Source organism: Falco biarmicus, chromosome 1, assembly GCF_023638135.1.
Source record: "Falco biarmicus isolate bFalBia1 chromosome 1, bFalBia1.pri, whole genome shotgun sequence".
Classification (NCBI taxonomy): domain Eukaryota; kingdom Metazoa; phylum Chordata; class Aves; order Falconiformes; family Falconidae; genus Falco; species Falco biarmicus.
Genome location: NC_079288.1, coordinates 22,142,069 through 22,162,434, shown reverse-complemented (window position 1 = coordinate 22,162,434; position 20,366 = coordinate 22,142,069). Strand labels below are relative to the sequence as shown.

At 41.0% G+C, this 20,366-nt stretch overlaps 1 protein-coding gene across 2 annotated transcripts in view; it reads right to left on the bottom strand.

Annotated features, from left to right (window-relative positions):
• Window positions 1-20,366, bottom strand: part of MYL10 (myosin light chain 10) — a 50,979-nt gene that overhangs the window by 10,755 nt on the left and 19,858 nt on the right. Inside the window, exons 1-3 of one of the 2 annotated variants that reach the window (XM_056326479.1) lie at window positions 11,274-11,320; window positions 3,329-3,415; window positions 506-581 (exon numbers count right to left, since the gene is read on the bottom strand). In XM_056326479.1, the coding sequence (XP_056182454.1) occupies window positions 506-581; window positions 3,329-3,415; window positions 11,274-11,276 (166 nt within the window). In that variant the 5' untranslated portion in view covers window positions 11,277-11,320. Of the gene's footprint in view, window positions 1-505; window positions 582-3,328; window positions 3,416-11,273; window positions 11,321-20,366 lie in introns of those variants that run through there. The other variant, XM_056326480.1, reaches the window with a different exon arrangement.

The following is a 20,366-nucleotide window of genomic DNA, read 5'->3' as shown; positions in this document are numbered from 1 at the left end:
GGCACAACAGCACAGAACCTCACATGAAGCCCTCCTACTTTTATGTGGGTGGAGGGGCAGCTAGACCATGACAACAACGTTAATTGGTAGATATTGCATGGATCCTAGATGAAAAAGGTGCAGCCTGTGAAGCCTGGATTCAGAGGCAAATCAGAAATGCCTGGCATGGACCCCTGCTTGGGTGGGCTTTTTATGAAATAGTTGCAGGGGAGGGATCAGTGCCTTTGGAGAGTTGCCAGCCGCACAGCTCTGTTGCACCCGCCAGCGAGTCCCAGAGAGACCTTCACTTTGCTTCTGAAAGAGGCTGCTCAGGAAACTTTCCAGCTGGAGCTATATAGTAAGACAGCAACTACCGTAAAGGAGGAAGATCAAACCAAACAGGTTTCCTTTTGCCTCCTGTGTATCTCATTACTTCCCCCCCTGTAATTCTAATACAAACTTCTTTTATGTGCTTGAAATTTAAACTGCATTTCTTTTAAGTATTTAATTATTGCTACCAGTTTACCTAGTGCAGCAAATGTGTCTCTCAAGTCTGCTTTGTCAATAAAGCCATCCCTGTTCTGATCCATGATGGTAAAAGCCTGTTGGAAGAAAAAGGAAAGTTTACTGCCATTGCCCTGTTGCACTGGACAGTGCTACAATCTCACATTCCAGTTCAGGGGGGTATTATATTCATACTGTAAAAAAGAATATTTAACTTCCTTTGATTCACCCACATCATGCCACATCATTGCACTTTCCTCACTTTCAACACATTACTGTATCTTGGCAAGGGGCTTAATTAAACCCACCCAAACTTCCTCTTACTAAATTAATGCTCAGTGCAGCATGTAGCTGGGCTGAAGCCAGTGCTGGCAGCTCCAGCCGTTCAGGCCTTAACCCATAAAAGTTTGAATTAGGGAGGCTTTAGTTAGGGAGGATTTAGTCAGTGGTTACTCTGTGTGGTTTGTACCTTTCCTGTACCTTGTTCCTTTGTGCAGCAATCATATTCTGTAAAACATTTAATTACTCTAGATATCTCTCTGTTATCAAGCTAAAGTCAGTTTCTGCTGTGTCTTAAAAAATGATCCATCACAGCTGACTTTTCAGAAGTACAGAGAAGTGTAGGTTTCATTGTATTATTTATTCAAAGTTTGTTTCCCTTTCAAATAAATTGTATCCTTCAGACTGTGTTCTGTGCTCTAAGTGACCTTGATGTGTTGACCTTAAATACTTCTTGTCAGGCAAAATTTAACTTTTGATAGAAGAAACCCACTTATTTTTCTATTTTCAGCCAACACAGAATTTATGTACTCTAGCCATTATTTACCAAGCCAGCTAACTGCCTATCTATCTGTTTACCTATTTGCATGTCTGTCTATTCACTGCCATCACACTTTTAATGTTTTATTGATTTTGAAAGATTTTAATGACCTGAAATTCCCTTGGTCATACTATGGGGAATATTAGTAGAACCAGGGATGTCTCTGAAGCTGGTTATCTGTCTGACATGCACATCAATATGAGAGTCTATCTTTACAATGACCAGAAATTATTCCTACTTCAGTATTATAATGAAAGACAATGTTCTCTTGAGAATACAGCTAGTCCATTGCAGCTACAGTAACTTGCAGGGTTTTAAAGTCTACTGCTCTACAGGGAGCACGTCTTTCCATGATCATATTATATCAACACTTCTTCATGTAGTTTTACCTCCAGTTTCTTACAAATCCCCACTACTCACATTCCAGTTTGCCCATGTGATTACTTGCAGCATGCATGATCATAACCCTTCATTTACCTGCCAAACCATCACCATATAGAAAACTAAGCCCAACTCTTTAGAATTGCTTTCCCTCCTTCTGGGGGTCTTGCTTTAAATAGTGATCCCTACAATTTGGAAGCAAACCAGAAGAAAATATGAAGAGCAAAGCAGAGTCCAGCAAGCTCACAGAAGACAGGAAAAGCATTAGGTATGTATTGTAAAAGATGAACTTAAAATAACCTAATAACAGCAATGCTGAAATATTTTCTGATGAGCTGGTTGAAATCTCTAAACAAAAATGTTGTGATTGAAACTTTTCAGAAATACTTGTCCTATGTATGCCATTTTCAGACACAACACGGTCTTGGCTTTCACTGGACCACTCCACTGCCTCATGCTTTTGCCATTATTCTGCCACCATCCTCCCAGAAATGCTCCTAGTACTATATTACTTAGAATACATCAAATACAGCATTCTGACTAGTCCTTCATTTTGTTGGTACATCTTCAAACAGTGGTTTTTGGAGAAAATAATACTGGAGGTTCTTAGGATACGGAGAAGTGGGAGAAGGGTGTTCATTAAACATGTTCCCCTTAACAGTAGGGAAAAGGTTACTAGTTTCAATTCATTTGCCTGGGCCATACTCATAAACCTTTGCATGGGTTTTTAGTCTCGTTCACCACTGAGCTTTACTGGTGGGAATCCTCATGAAAAGTAAAGTTGAAAGCCACAGGCACCGAATGAAACTAGCTATATATCACATTGGAAATGTCTTTGGAGATGTGAGTTAGCAAAAAATGGGTGATGGCCTCACACACATTCTAGAATGTCTGCTCAGCAAAAGATCATAAACTCATCAAACAGATTATCTGTCATCCCATTAGATTTATTTCCTCACAGGTAATTGGTCAAAGAATCTACAATGCATGGTAATACCAAATTCTTTGGGAGCTAAAAGATGCTTACATAGCTGATTTCAACGTGTTGTTTTGCTTTATCAGCATTTTTTTGAGCAAGTCAGCTGACAGCTTCTTGGTATTTTCTTTTCTAGTTTGTGGGCAGTATTAGAAAGACACAGAAGAATATTTACTATTGCTATTGTGGAACAGTCCACTAATTAAAGCCCTGGTTCACTAAGGCATCTCTATTCAGGATAATACTTGAGCATAACAGACAATTCTTATTTAAAATACCACTTAAACTTAACTTTAAACATGTGCTGAATCATTTTCCTGAACCAGGGCTAAAAAGGATGAGATAATAATTTTCCTTTCTGTTGGGGCGTGGGCTTGTGGGCTTTTCAAAAAAGTCTAGAGCTTGAAACAGGACAGTGAGAGAGGGAGAAAAGAATGAAAGAAAGAATGAAAGAAAGAAAGAAAGAAAGAAAGAAAGAAAGAAAGAACAAACAAACACACAAGGAAAATGATATACCAGCCAAAACCACAGAAATGATTCAGAAAACAACTGTGTGTTCTACTAAAGCAGATGGAGGATTGAGTAAGGAAAAAAAACAACCAACCAACCCCTATGTTACCCATTAGCAATAACAGGAGACTATAGAGAAGAGCAGAACAGTGACCAACCTCTTTGAACTCCTGGATCTGGGTTTGTTCAAACATAGAGAATACATTGGAACCACCTTCTATCTTCTTCTTGGCCTTTTTTGGAGCCTGTAAGACAAATAAGAAGATCAAATATAAATTACTTTGTCTGTTAGGCACCCATGAAAATAAATTCCATCTTTAACAGAAGGTAAAACATATACAGCCAAATAATACAAGAGGATTGTGTTTTGTTATGACAAGGCTTTTAGTTCAATCAACTGTATAAATATCTAAAACATTTATAATATACATAATTCTATATAATATATATAATAATCCACTATAATAGATGTATTATATATATATAAAAATGGGATTTAAAAATGCTTCTTTAGTAACAGATGAATCTCTCGCTGAGGGGTTTTGCCTTTCCCTTGCTCCAGCCTAGAACCTGACAGCTCAGATGAACAAGGACAGCTTGTCACTGTGCAGCCTTAAAAAAGGTGAGGGACCTGAAGAGTGACACCGAGTATCAGCTGGTCTGCTGCTTGTTTCCTCAAGGACCTGCATATTCCTTGGGTAGAGTCACCTATGCCAGACCCTTTGACACAGGACAATATCCCCCCTTCTGCAGTGGCTTTTCAGAGCCCTGTACTGCAGGATGAGTGTTGTAAGCTCATCACATCACAGTCTTACTCACAGATGGAATTACAACTCCCAACCTGCTGTTCTCAGGAAATACAAGCACTTCAGGTAAGTGGCTACAGGTACTCCTTCTTCCCAGCTCCCACGCAGGGACACAGCCAGCTGCAGAATGAGGCCCTGCACGAAGACTCAGCTCAGGAACCAGAAAGGGAAATTCTATCGCTTCAAGTCTACTCTGTCTGGACCAGCACCGACTGAATAGATTCTTCCTATGTATGAATACCTTCCACGTTTGCAGGGCAGTCTATATTCTTGCACCAACCTCTGACACTGCACTACATTGCCTTAGTAGCTCGTATAATTTTAATATTCAAGACAACCACCTTAACTAAAAGAATGGGCCTGCTTTTATCACTGTTCTGTAGTTCAAAGACTGAGACAAAGATTGAGGAAAGAGTTACAATGATATTTAAGAATCTAATGCCCACTAACAATCAGTCAGAACTAGACTTCACTAAATATCCTTGAATAAGGGCCCAGCCAGCTTGCCTAAGACAATACAGTCCTTGTTCTGCAGTAAAGAATAAAATCTGTGATTCCTAAGTATTACAGAAATGTTTTAACCACAGCATTATCCTGACTTGGGGCAGGATAATGAGATACAACACCTTCTGAGTTCCCTTCCAGACAGCTTATTTTTCTTCTTTTATTTTTTCTTTATCATTTTTACTTTTAAACTTCATCATCATAGTCCCACCTGGTTCTCATGTCATGGAAAATTAGTCTTACTTAGTTTGGGTTATTCTGCGTGAAACAGAAGGCAACTTCTACTGCCTCCTTTCATCAAAAGAAAAAAGCCTGTGAAAGTTCAAATTCAATACTGATTTCAAATATCCTGAGGAGCAGAGTAGCTCAAGGAAATATTCCCACTTGACTCTGTTTGAAGTATACATTGTCTGTGATCAGTTTAATTTGCCAGGCAGATTTCTGCACTCAGCCACCCTGGTTTAGATCCCAGGTCGAAAATTAGGGCTATGGTAGATGCTCACCCACATACCCACACTCCAGACCTGTCAAACTCCAATCAGCTGCCACAAAGCACTAAAATCTGGAAATAGGAATGGAAATTGAAAGAAAAATGCATTTGTAGCGAGGATAAAAATAAGGATAGAATGCCACCACAAGCATGGGGCTGGGGGGGGGGGAGGGGCAGAGAAGTGAATAAGTGGAATATTTAATGAATGTAGAAATATTGATTTTGGAATAAAAAGATTCCCTCCTCCTCCTACACATGAAATAAGTGTTATTTTGAGCAGTAATGGGCAATCTTCCATGTAACGTGAGGTGCTTGGTGGAGGCTTTCAACACTTCCAGATCGAATGGAAATATTAAGAACAATCCTACGTATTTACATGTATTTGTTCCCTGAGGTAAAAAGAAAGCAGATGTTACCCAGCCGAATGTGTTGCAGGCTGGCTGGGGGAACCGACCACAGGACACAAGGTTGGCCTCAGCATTTTTGGATGAGGTAGTAGAATTGGTTCTCCCGTGCTTGTGTAGCTGGTCTTTATGAAGACAAAAAGTGCTTTTACCGTTCTCATGCTCTGCTCTGCTGTGATCAAATACAGCATCCATATTCAACACGATAAACATTCCCCATGCTAGCAAACAATCTGCAGCTTTCTAAGCTAGCACCACATGAAGGGCAGTGGGGTCCAGCTCCAGGTTTTCTTAACTTTAAATGTCAAACACTGGCAATACCTTCATTATTCCTCAATTTACTGGGCTTTAAGCAAGGATTGTGGCTATAAGAAAGAATGAGATAAACCCAAAAGCTGTGGCTCGGTTATCTATTAGAAACAGACCAGCAACACAAAAAAACCCCAAAAGTTTCTTTACATCAGTGAAGTCCTATTCAAGGCAAAAAAGACTGAAGACTAGTTATCCAGAGAACAATCACTGTACTAGGAGAAATTCATCATAGCATGGTATTTATTCAATGTTACTCTCTGGTTAGTCATCCCCAGGGATGATAAAGGAGATCAGTGCCCGTGCCGCTCAATCTATCTTTAGTTTTTCTGCTGAAGCTCTGGGTGTGGATCCTATTTATGATCTGCTCACTTGTGGAATGAGGCTAAGACCACCAATACATTTCACAGGGGCCAATGAACAGCTGTTGGATAGGAATGGCTTTCCATCGCCAGTTTCAAGCCAAGTCTTTTGGTATCAAACTTAGAGAGTATCTTGGGGTTTTGTATATACTGTATTTGAAACATAATTTTTCTGCTCTGAAAGGCTAGGAAATTAATAATCACAGAAAGAAACTGCACCTTGATTTTGCATGTCTGGTGGGTAGGCAGGTGCTGTGAAGGGGGAGGCTGAGAGATAAGTAGATGGAGCAGGAACCATCGTCACTGAGCTCCTGGTGGGTCATTCAAATGAAATGGCAGCTCTACAGTAGAAATAGGTCTGTGCTGCTGTCTGACAACTCCAAATGCTCAAGAATTTTTTAATTAATAGAATCAGGATTCTGACTCTGGAGTATCTCTCTGGAAAAAACGGCACAGTAAAAAGAGCAATACATTCAAAAAACGTGTGGTTTCTAAACTGTCAAGGATTTAGTAGGTGACCTACAGTGGGTGACTGACACACCACTTCTGTCTGCCTTGATTTCCCCATTTGTAAAATGTAAAGTGTGCCGAGCTGCACTTTGCAAAGATAGCTGCTCTATCTTTGCAACATGTGCTTTGAGACTGACATACAAAACGTGCCAGATGAGAAACTGAAGAGCTGAGGGTCCCCTGGGCTGGGATTCCGAGGCCTCAATAGCACAGCAGTGGGAAGAATGTTGCAACAACTGAAAAAGCCTATTAATATTCCTGCCTGAGTGTATTAATCATCCCATTGTGAAGAAAACAACACTTCACTTTAGAAAAGAAACCACAGGCTTGTTGCATATCACTCATTTGTGTTACTAGTCTTAGCACTCTCTCAATTAGTCTGGATTTTAAAGGGTCTTTTTTTGTTTTTGTTTTTATTTTTGTTTTTGTTTTTCTGTTTGGTTGGTTTGGGATCGGTTTGCTTTAGAACCTTTAAATGAAAAAAATGGAGCCATACCAAAATCTGGTCCCAAGAAAACTGTGCTGAACCAGGCATTTGCTTTGAGCTGAGCTTCCCTCACTGAGGGTCTTTATATTTCTGCCTGGCAGTGTCAGGGGGCCGGAGAGAAAAAGGACGGTGCAGTGACACAGACTGGCAGAAACAATGAGTGTGCACTGCCTTTGCCTCTCTGGATGAAAGAATAGGGATTCCTTATATGTTGCTTATATGTCAAGTGAATCGGACTGAAGAAATGTCTGATTTCAGGGTGACCTAAAGGAAAAGAGGGCAGGGAATCAGTTTATATCTCTATATGCAAAGGAGGAAGGAGCTGAAAACACTTGGTTCTTACTTCAGAACATGAGGCATTGTTTACCTTGATAAACTCATAAAAGGCTGGTGCTAGAGCAGGTTCATAACACCAAAGATACAAAGGAGTGACACTGGATTATTGCAGAACTTTATCATCTCGGCCCCTCAATGAATTTGGCAGACAACCCCGAAAAGTATGGTAAAACAGACAAATTGCTGCCAGATAAACAAAGGTACAGCTCCACAACTGGCGCTACTCTGCACTGACTCTCAGGTGCACACTTCTACCCTTCAGTAAGTACGAAGTAACCAACCCCTACTTCGCATTTTCTGCAGAGCCTGAACATCTCCACTGGCTGTCAGGTAAAATGGGCAGCACTCTGCCAGAAGCCACAATTTTGGTTTGCAGAGGTCAGTTCCCTGTTCGATCCACCATGCCCTAAAACACTCAGAAAACACTCTAAATAACTAAAGATGACACAGTTTGATATTCCTGACAGCCAAAGTTAAAACACAAGCAGGAACACTTCCCCAGTCAGCATTTTGTTGTGTCTTCTTTTAATTTTTTCACCGGAGAAGACACCAATGGATAAGCAGGTCTCCTGGGAGCGAGTCCTTCGGAGATAAACAGCACCGTACATTATTAAGAGCCTGATTCTGTTATCTTGTACCCTTATGTGTTCATTCAGCCCAGGGCAAACTAGACATAAGATACTACCAGCTTTAAATTGCACCATTTCACATTTTATACTTCCTTCCTCTGCAACTACGTCCATGACTACAGAAAAGACAGAATCATCCATCATCTCACTCAAATTCTGTCCCCTACTGTGATCCACAGTACGATGTTAACTCTGAGTTACTATTACTTTTTCATCCATCACACTCTCTCCTTGTTTTTCATCCACTCTGGGATCTCAGTGCTGACATTTCCCGTCTTTTGAATTTTTGTTATCATTGAATCCAGCTTCTGAATCAAAAGTTACATCTGAGTCCCATCCAAGGGATTCTTGCCACACTGGACAGGATTTTTTTTGATGATTGTCTCACAAGTTTGCTCTGCTGAGATAATTTATGCTGCATCTGCACCAAAGAGCTCAGCGATGCTCAAGCCACCCTTTTTTTAGTGTGGTTTAGGTCCTTTTCATGGCAGGTGAGCTGCATAAGGCCAACCCAAGTGCATGCCTTTGAGGGAAGTCTAGAGGAGTAAGCAACATAAACTGCTCTAAGGGCACAATTTGCATTTCAAACAGGCAACAGCCTCAGATCATTCAAATAAAAACCCATGTTATCAGAACTGAGAAACAGAAGATCTTTTTATTACCTACTCTGCACTCACAAACAGATCCCTCCCTTCTCATCCTCGCTCCATTTTATACGGAGCCCCAGCCTCCCACACACCTGCACAGACACACACCCCCCTTTGATCCCTGCTAGGTACAAGTATCTGTTGGACTGCATCCTCCCTGCTTCACACTCCTGTACACTGAAGCATTCTCCTTTGCCCCACATAAAATCCCTTCCCAATCACAGTCGTCTTTTTTTCTCTCTCACAGATACACAGAGAGAATGCATTATCTCCCCAAACTTATCTGGGAACAGCAGATAACCTCTCCAACCGCAGACTGCTCAGCCTCTCTCTACAACCCCAAATCCGCCAGCTGCTTTCCCCACCCAGCAAATTTTCTTCTCTGGCATATACATACATGTCCTCCTCCCTCACATAAACAAATGAACAGTCCCTCTGTACACACGCAGTCCTCCAGGCTTACAGACAGACACATATGCATGCACACACGCATGTGCAGATGCACACACACACATTTCAACAGTTAAACAACTGGCTGCATTGTCAGCTAGTGAAATCGGCATTGCTCCACCGTGGTCAGTACTTGTTTCAGTACAGGTGGTACATTCCAGAAAGTTAAGCAGGCTGCAAAACACAGTCGATCAGAATGCAATCTATTTTGGGGTACGCAGTTCCCTTCAGCATACAGCATTTGCTACAAGGTGTCACTCAAACTGAATAAACAGGAATGTTTTGGGAATGAGAAAAAGGCTTCTCCCTCCTTCCTTCCGCCTCTCTTCCCTTCCTTCTCTCCATCAGCACAGAGCATGCGGGGACACATCACAGACCCAACTTCACTGAAATTCCCTGGAATTAACGGAGAGCCGTAGACAGCTCTCAGAACTCCATTCCACAGCACTTGTGTGGTCTGCTCTTGTTAGAAAAATTATCTCCCTGAACCCTGCCTCTCTCACTCTCATCAGCCCTGTATGTCAGAGCCTAGTAGCACTGGCTGACTTGTAATTATTTTTTACTATGCTGCTTTGTCTGCACTAATCCTTTGAAAGTAGCTTTACTGCACATCTGAAATATTATGATGCTATAAAACCTCTGTAATATTTATAAATCCCTTAAGACATCATAAAGAGAGAAAAAAACCTCCCTACAGAGTTCATCTAGCATAATTACATATACATTTCCCTCTGATTAATAAAAAATGATCACTTCCTTATGTAAAGATATTCTTCAGCTTTCTTTCATTAAGGCTATTTTTTTCTTTCCATTTTAAATCTGTTTCATGTGTCCCTGTATAGTAAGGTATCTCAGAAGCTATTTTCCTAAAACAAAAGGCACAACGAAAAGAACCACCACAGACAATCATCAGTTGAACTGGGAGTGAGGAGACAGCCTAGTCTGTCACTCTATTTTCATGTCTCTTAACTTAAGCAATTTCATCACAGAATGTCCTGAAATATCTTCAAACATCAAGCAGTGTGGTGTGTCATTGAACTAAATAGGAGGGAAGAAAACTGGTAAATGAAATTTTTTAAGAGGGGAAAAAGAGAACCGAAGACCCAGCACTCATCCCCCATCCCACAAAAGGGCTGGCTTAGACTTTAGCAAAGATTAAAGGGAAACCTCTAAGTCCACAATTGAAGAGGCAGAAGCAGCACAAGGCACTGCTCACTTCTAAAACAGTGGTGAAGAACACGATTAGTGGCTTGCGTGCTCAGTGTGAAACCACTGACACTGGCCTTGCACTGACTGAAACTGGAACCTAGTTTTGTGCATGAATTTTAGAAATTACTTTGAATGTGGTTTTATCCTGCTCAGAACAGCACTTGGATCATATTCATCACGTGCTTAAATGGGATCAGGTTTGAACTAAGCTTTGAGAAAGCTTTTCATATACAAGTGCCTCTCCGGTGTTCTCCAGAATCAAATATTCTGTAGCCCCAGGGAGCCATTGGGCAGCCTGAAAAGGACCTACAAAAAGGAGAAAAATAAGGAAAGAGAAAATCACCAGATTTTTTTATTATTATTATTGTTGTAGTCATTCCTCTGAATTTGCAGAAGACAAAGATAGAGCCTAATTTGCCCACTGCTTCTTAGGCAGGAGTTCTTCTGTGCTCCATGGAATCACATCAAGTGCACCTTTGGTGCAGAGGTGGCTGCTGGAGTCCCAGAGCTAAAAGCTAACGGTGAGCAGGGCAAACACAAGATACAGAAATTTCTGCAGTACTTCCTACTTCTCCCGGCAGTCTCAAGAGCAATACAGTTACAATTATACAGATACCCCTTTCCCTCACTCCCCATCACACCATAGCAGACCTTAGCACTAATTAACACCAGCCGTGCCAGTCATTGCTGCCCTAGTGTATTGGTCTTGGAAGAAGATTCACGAGCTCTTCCCTTCAGCAACTGCATCTATGTTCCCTGCTTTATTCATTTGTTAAACACATGCAGAAAAGTCCTTGGAAGTTCACAGCTCACTCTATGGGATATATCTTCGTTCTGGATGTGATACTAAGTATGAGATTTCATGGGGTCCAGTGTAATCATTACTGCTCTGTTTGAATTGTTATAGTTAGGAAGAAATACAGAGATAAACAGACAGACACGGGAAAGAATAAAACCTACCATACTGCTGCTCCTTCAACCCCTTCTCTGCCAACCAGTCAGCCAGCAAACACAATGCCAACTGTCTCTTTATATAGTGTCACCAAGGAATAAAAATATGCCTGCTCCAAGTTTAGACAATAGATGTAAGGTTGGAAAAGTGCAGTAATTGGATCCCAATACCATTCCAAGCATCTGTTCCATGCACGGCTTTTGCTTTCACAGAAATAATGCAGTAGATAAGTAGAGTAGGCAGTTGGGACACAATTGTACAGCGCTCACAATAAGGTAGAGCTGAAGGGGCTTTCCCATGCGCTTCTAAATAATGAATACAGGGCACGCACTGAAAAGATTTTAAGTGGACATGGCATCCTGAAAAAGCAGAAAGAGAAACACAATCCTTGAGAAAATACAGAGGAAACCAGCAATAAATCTGCACCACTGAGATGCCTAGTAGCTCTAGAGTCTGGTGCATGCATTCAGAGCTCCAGAAAAATGACTGAGGTTCTGCACAGGTGCATCTGTAACTGGGAGGTATGCTGGAAAAGCGCTGCTCTGCAGGTGGCAAATGACTGCGACCAGGTCTGTTTTCCCTGAATCTATCACACATGCCTGAAGTCCAGGGGCCAGATCTCAAGCTACTGCTTGAGAAAATAGGAAAAAAAAAGAGATGTGTAGGAAAAAAAGAGATGTGTAGTAATGAATATGGTGCTGAGAGCAGGAGGGAACAGAAGGCAGCATAGGAACCACGAGGGCTGTGTCTCCCAGGGAATGCTCATGGACATTAATGCATACACATTCCATTCGATTCATAAATCATGTTTGGCATTATCACAACGGGCCAAAATATTAACCAGAACAAAATGGCATAACTCCACGGACATGAAATCATATTTCCCAAGGGTCTAATCTATGTCTGTGAAAGCATCTATACAGGAACACCAGTACATTAAAAACAGCAGCAACAACAGGTTTTTCAGGAACATACGCTAGCGTCTGAAATACTTGCCTACATCAGTCACACGAACCCTGAGTCACGAAAGTGCTCAACGAATCAACTGAACTTTGAGACAGACATATATTTGAGTACCTAGCTGAACAAGGACCTTGCTCCTTCTCCAGGTCCTGCCCTCTGCAGTGCTGTCATCTCTAATCTTAGATTTGACTGCATGCTCTTCAGGGCAAGGACTGTTTTAGCTGTTGTGAAGTACCTCGAACACCTACAGGGATAATTAAGTAATAAATAAGCGTAATACAATTCATCTGGCTTTAGCAAAATTGTCGTGGATACAAGTTGGAAGTTAGCCTAGTGTTCATCATTCTGACTTCAGTGACATTATACCAATACCTAGTGTAACGCAGCATAAAAATAAATCCCTCGCTCCATTTGCCTGCCACCGCCTGCTGGATAGCAGACCCAGGGCTGTACACTGGATTGAGTTTGTAATCTGAAAAACTCAAACTTTTTTAGGAAAATTTTACAGAATTTCAAAGGCTCATTGCGATAAAGACTTACCGTGTTCACTGGGTTAGATCCTGATTCAGCAAAGCTAACTTTAGGGAAGGAATAGTCCCACTGAAATCAACATAATAGCTCACAAACATACATTTAAGAATGTGCTTACTCGTTTTGCAGGATCAGTGCTCTACTCCTGAGAAGACAGTCAAATGAGCAGCAGATTTGTCACTGAATTCACTGGGCCCAGGATTCCATGCTGTGAATTTTGTGTCCTTTTTTGGAAGGATACTTATCTTTTCATCCAGCCATTTCATGAGTTTGTCCTTACAGCAGTGTTAACAGTTGCTTTGTACTGTTTCTTTGGGAGTTTTGTTTTTTCTTATCTAGTATGTCATCAATCATCATTATTATCATCAATTTACTCCTTAGTTTTCTAGCTTGATCTGAAGGCATTTTCCAATAGTGCATGTATTTTCTACATTGATCTTTGTCTTTTCACACAATTGCTGTATTAAATGAATTCTTCCAAGCTCTTTTTAAATGACATGACATGTTAGGATAAAACCCACACAATACTGTGTGTTTGCAATGCACATGTCCTGAGAGACCAGAACCCTCTCTGCTTAGTCTATAAAACAAATCCACAGAGGAATTAAGGGAGACATACATCTTGGCTTTAAAGGTCTGCTTGCTTCTGCAACTGCCTCCAAATTATAGAAAGGCTCCAGACTGGAGAGGGGAGGGAGAGAAGGGGGGAATAACGTAAGGACTGAAAAAGAAAGGCTTGAATTTAATTGCCCTAAAAATTTCAATCATTCAATCTGGTAATTAGAGAGCTGGCTGATTCAGAAAGCAATTTCATTTGGAGGAGAAAAAAAAAAAAAAAAAAAAAAAGAACCCAACAAGATAATTGATGCTAAGTGAATATTTTACCTGAAATATTAAATACCAAACTTAAGTCTGCCTCTAGGGCCCTTTCTGCTACCCCTTTTTGATCTGTCTTTCTACTCCTTTGTGTTTTCCTCTCACATGACTCAACAGAACAGGACACTCCTTCAGAGAATCAGATTGTCACAGGGACAGGTTTATTTGAACTCTGTGCTGTGAAGGAGACAACATAATGATTTATTAGCAAAGAAAATAATAATAGGAAGTCTCCTGAGATCCAGACTGGCTGCAAATCTCAGTGAGGTTTTCCAGTGTTGAGTCTCTGTGTCTGTCTGGCCATAAGCAAGGTTTGATATCCTACCAAGGGTAACAGCTTTCTTTACGAGCTTATCAATGTTTATGTTGTTTACGAACTTAACAATTCTTACCAGAATGTTTCATGCTTAATTCTGGCCTGTCTGCTGCTAAAAAATGATACTTAAAGGTAGATCTCTGCAGTCATGCAGGGCACTGTGGATACCAGTGTCACAGGGGTCTGATTGCACAGATCTCTTTGCAGGATAGAGAGCAGAGCTGGTTTATTGCACACTCTTCAGAAGTAGTTACTGCTAATTCTCTAATATTTAATAGCCTGACTAACAAGGACAGCATCCCATACACATCTTAAAGGAATGCTGCATGCCTGGAATTTAAGTAGTTATTAACTTATACTACATTTATAGATGGAGAAATTATAAAGGAAGTGTATGTGATACACATTAGATTCTGGTATCAGGCGTTGTTCTAACTGCTCACCTGTGTGCCTTTTTCACACAAAATGCTACGCTCTATTCCTGTTAGCAATATTAAATTTTAATCTTAAAACACCTTTTAAAGTGAGATTCCACATCTATTATTACTCAGGAAGACCACATCAAATGTATTCAGATGGCTTTGCAGCTTCCTGATCATGAAAATGTTTGACCCATACAGCATTCACTACCTAAAAAGTGATGGACTCAGTGACAATTCTTATAGTGAGATGGGATGCCAAGTGGAATGTGGCCTCCTCTCCTAGTTCAGCGGGGACAAAGAAAGCCACTAATGCTGAATATGTTACATAGGAAATATATAATAAGTACCTCTGTAAGTATTCCAGCTATTGCAGACTGAATTTTGAGACCAACTTCATACCACAACATTATACTTCTGCACACAGATAGTTTTCCTTCACGTCTTTCAGTGGCATGCCTTCCAAAGAAGCCACGTGACAATGAATCATATTTGGGAAATGAAACCTTCGATATCCTGCCAATAGTTAGGGACAATCCCCAAACCTTTAGAAGAGATGTATCCCAGCCTTCATACCAAAGGACTCCACTTTCTATGTACTGACCAGGCTTGATCTCTCTGTCTGATATCTAATTTGGTGCTGAGGGTAAAGACAAGGCCAGTCCTTATCTAAAAATAGGATTCATATGAGCCCCATCCTGGCGCTCTCCACTCTGGTAAAATGTACCTTGTGGAATTGACAACTACTACTGTTCTCTGGCCATGTCATCTGTTCTTTCATTGCTATGTGCTCCTAACACCCTCTAAGTCACAGATGTTCGTTTATTCTACAGGTGGGGAACAGATATACTCAGTAATTTATCCAAATATAAATAGAAATTAAAAGCAAAGCAGCAGACTGAGGAATTGTCTTGCAGGTCCTGGCAGGTGTGCAAACCATGGATCAGGAGCAGAGACCAAGCGCCTCTCAAGTAGGCACTAAAGTGAGAACAGCAGCTTATTCCAGCAAAGCCACTAGCAAGAACTACCACGCTGAGGTGGATTTCAAGTCCTACAGAGAAATCAGCAACTTCCCTTGAACCACCCACTTTTCCTTAATGACCTTAAATTGATTAGGAGCTCCCCTTCTCTCCAGAGCCATGATGATTCCCTTTTCCTTTCTCCCTACAGTAGTTTTCTTAGCAGCTGGTTGAATTCTTTACACAGAGGACAGGTTACACAGTGCTGCTCAGAAAGTCCATTCGCTAAGCTTGGTGACTACCGTATTTTGGAGCCTGGCAACAAGGCAAGTCTCCCAAATATATTCACTGTATATGGAGCTCCTACAGTTCAGGTATAGAAAAGAAAGACCTATTACAGATACCTCTGCAGAATTCTAAATAAATTAAACAGTGCAAATGCCACTGAGAATCTTCTCTTTCTGCTGAGCACAGACAGATACACCTACTTGGAAACAGCCAGCGCTGCTGTAACTGTTAATTAAGTTCTGTGCATTTGTTGTTCAGGACACCGAATCCAAACCTCCTTCTCTCCTTCTCTGACTTACCCCTCCCTCCCTGAGAATTCACATTCACTATCTAATCTGACAAAAACTCTGCTCTCTTTTATACTTGGAGGTCACTTTATGTTACTTACAGTGTGTTGCATAATGTCGAAATGCATAACACAACATAATGAAAAGCAGACTAATATAACTCAACCTGACATCAATGACATAATATGATGTGGCTACTGAAAAATGCACTGTTGTCATTGTTTTCTGTTTTCATCTGATACCTACTTACTATTCCAGCATGGGGCATTTGTCGCAGAATTTGAAGAAGGTTACGGACTGAGCATGCCAGATTCTGCAGTGGCTCCCACCATTTTGCACTGAGATCACTTCATTGGCTTTGCCAGGGTTCCTCCTGATTTACTCTAGCAAGGATCAGGCTCTGAAAAATCATCACATAAAATGCAATTACGTTAGGAAAGCCATCAAGTTGGAAAATGCAGCTCCTGGGAGTAAGGAAATAACAACACTGTTATAGTCCCTGTAACCTTAGCTCTGCCCTCTTGGGTAGTAAATGAGCCTGTACTATTTTTCCTGCAGGATGTCATTTCATTTTGTAGAATTGTGTAGCAAAGCAGCTGTTCAGTATTTCTCTTAACTTCATCACGTAGTCTGTGGTCCCATATCTCATTTGCTGCACATCAACCAAATCCTTCTGTGGGTTAGGTACTTTTCTTCTTCCTGTTTTGATTTGCTTTTGTATTGTTCTAATTACCACAGTATATGTGTATTTCAAAACCAAGGCTGAATCTGTCTTCCCAGCATACCCACAAGGTTGAAACACACTGTTATTCCTTCCTTGTTCCATAGACAGAGAGCAGAAGCACAAAACTGGATCTTACTATAGACCCAATGGGAAGTCCATCATAGGCAGGACTAGAATGCAAGGCAGCAAAACCCCAGCCTTTTGCATTAATTCTTCTATTTTTTCTTCTCTGGCTACTTTATACTGCCCAGCTCCCCAGTGGAAAAAGTAGACATGAGCCTTATTTGTGAACACCTCAAACAATAATAATAAATGAAGATGGAATGTTCCGGTGATGTTATGAATCCCTATGCAACAGCTCTGCCTTGCTCTCCATCCAGCAGAACCAATACAGAAGACCCAACAGTAACCAAAATAATTGAGCTGATGGACTACAATGAAACTACTGCAATTTCCACTGGTTTTACCGATGAAACAAAAAAATCTCTAGTCACTTCTGTCTAACACAGGCCCATAGCATTTTACACATCAGTTGCTGTATCAAGCCCATGTCTTCTGGCTGAGCTAGAACATGTTTTTATTGTTGTTGTTATCTTACGCTGCTAGTTGCTGGCCAAGACAATTCAAGCTCAGCGACAAAATTCAGCCCCCATTGACTTTGAGCCAGGCTGGTTCATAGACTTGTTCCCCTTGTTCCACACTTTGTCACATCTGCAGTTTAGCATATCCTCCACAGCCACCTTGGACTGCAGGACGCACAAGAGGTGTCATCTGTCCTTGAATGATTTGAAGGCACTGGAAGCAGTGGGACAGACCACAAGCTTTTTGCTGCAAGATAGGATTTGATGAGAAAGTAATTAGTTTCTACCTACAATGCCTGTTTTTTCTGGCAGCAAGATACCCTGCGGAGAAGTTAGGGTTTAACAAAGCCGAAGTCAGGAACTGAGAGAGGCCAGAGCAAAGCTGGAGAGCTCTAGGAAAGCAGGTGAGGTTTAGACATTTGCTAACATTTTGGCCAAGTATCTTCACAGAAAGACAGGCTATATTCACTTAAAACTTTTGAAGAATGGAGGGACAAGCTCACCACTTGAGAAATGGTTCTCACTGTCAGAAATTTTGTCTGAATGTTTCTGTCTTTCATTTAGCTTTTGATGAGGTCTATTTATGCCTTTTTCTGTTAGGATAAAATCTACTGTTCTAAATTAATCTGATGCATTTCTAATGTCTGTCTGTACACACATACATGCACAGTTTCTGAAAATGTTAGGAATATGTATGGCATGGAGCCTCCTAAAATTTCAGGATAAACAACTGGAATTCTTCACCTAAAATCTAGCTATACCAGGATGTGATAAATATAAGGTTCTGTCTCCTCTGTCAAGAACCCAGCATAGAAAGAAGTCCATTTTTTTACAGAAAAGAATATCTGAATATTGACCCAGTGGCTAAATTCATGCCACGTATTTGTGGTTTAATTGCAGATGAATCCCAGAGTATGTTGGAACACATCATACTGAGGTTTGGAGGCACTAAAGTTCCATTGCAGGTTACAATGCACACAAGAGAAGATAGGCAGGAATACTACTTCAGAGTACAGCACAGATTTTAGGCTATACTGTTCATAACAGCACTAGCAAAACGACTGCTAAATGAGGGATAATTCCAGAATTTAAGTGCAGTGAAAAGACCAGCTGAAATAGTCACTGTGAAAATTATGAGTATAGTAGCTTGGCATTGCTTTGCAGATGTTGAATGTAGGACATGGTAATAGGGCCATATTCCACCAGCACAGTAGCTGTAAAAGCTGGGAACCACAAAGGCATTTAGCAACAATTTGTAAATGTCACAAGTTCCTAATTAAATCCTTTGGCACTTTCCTAAAAAATCATTATGAGAGAATCATCACATGGCATAGTAACAAACCCTCTTGTTTGTACCGAAGAAACAACCCATATTCATAAACTTGGCTTAAAAGTATGAAAAGGAGCACAGCACCTAAGAAAGGTGCCATATTCTGTCCTCACAAACAATATCATAAATCCATTGTCACCTCTTAGAATGAGTGGGATTATCTGGGATTGACCACCATGTAGCTGAGGACAGGATCTGGCCCAATATAATTTTACTTTGTAGATTCATAGAATCATAAAATGGTTTGGCTTGGAAGGCACCTTTGAAGACCATTTAGTCCATAATGCTGGAAGTCCAGGAGCTGTACGTGGAATGTGCAGGAGTGTGGGCTGGACTGACAGGGGAGGCTCAGTATGACAGTGGGTGACAGAGCACCCTGCCAGCACAGCGAGTCAGGGTGGGACCCAGGCTGGCCAGACAGTGAGCATCTGTGGGACAAGCTGAGCACCTCACGTATCAATCTTTTGAAAGCAAGCAGACACATTCACAAGGATGATTAAGCAAACTGAATCCTCAGACCAACGCACTTGCGACTTGGTTCCTAAATATTTTGGTGATTGTGGATAGAACCTTACAGGACCCTAAGCTATGTCTGAATATCTTTGCTCCTGTTGTTGCCATCTGTGGTAATCTTTACTTTCAGCTGAGATTAATCCAAGTTCTTTTAATTTAGGACCCCCCAAAGCTATCCTCATTCTGTTGGATGAATTATGCTGTTGTGACATGTCTCGACCTGCTGTTCGACACAGTTAGCTAGCTAACCCATTTTACATTACTGGCACTTCAAAACACAGACATTAGTTATGTATGCATGCAAGCCAACCTCAGTGTACTCAGAAATGCAACACAAAATCCCATGGTAGTTTGAAAACAGACAGTACAGTCACTCAAACAGCAGGAAATGCAAATGCCACGTTCAGAGATATTGTCATATTCCAATATACTCCATACAAGTACCCCAAAATCATGAGTCAGCACCCTAAAAGTAACATCTTAGAGGACACAAGGTTTGAAAAATAATAATAAATTGTAAGAATTGCATCTCAGGTGGGCTGAATCACTCTGTGAGATACTAGTCTTCCTCCCTTGTCTGTGAAGGAAATATCTTTAACCTGAGCTTTTTGGTTTAAAAAGATATGAAAGGGAACTGGGCTATGAACCCAACATCCTGGCCACACAGAGAGACTCCCTAAAGCACAAAGTCAGATATCAAACCATGACTACAAACAAAACTGAAACACTCTGGATGCACAGAGAGTTGAACTTGTGTAAGAAACAAATTTGACCTACATTGCACCTTTCAATCAGAAGTCAAGACAAAGGCTTCTAAAAGCCAAAATCTCTCCTGAAAGGAAAACCAGCGAACTGCTCATGGTACCTCCTTTGCTAGTTAGTTGCAGGTCATAGTGTGTATGTGGTGATACTGCTCTACAGGCTGGGGGTTGTACCCTCTGCAAGCATGAAAGCTGCTCCCTGTTGAAGAAAACAAACACAGGAGAGAACTGCTCTTGGCTCATCTTTTCCACTGAAACTCAGGCAGCTGTAGTGTGCACTCAAGCCAGCTTCCCACAAAGGGGTGAAACTAAGCATACAATCTATCCTCAAAATGAACTTGGGTCAGGCACTTCTGTGACACTGCCCAGCGTAATTATGGGTGGACATCATGTACCACCTCATTGAAAAAGTACAGAGCAATACAGGGAGGAAAAAGTCCATTGGGAAAGGAAAAGTATTGGGAATATAAACTGGAAGATGCTTATCATTAATCACTGTGGCTCCCAGTCAACCATCAGCCTAACTTCGGCAAAAAAATGGCATATAGGTAAT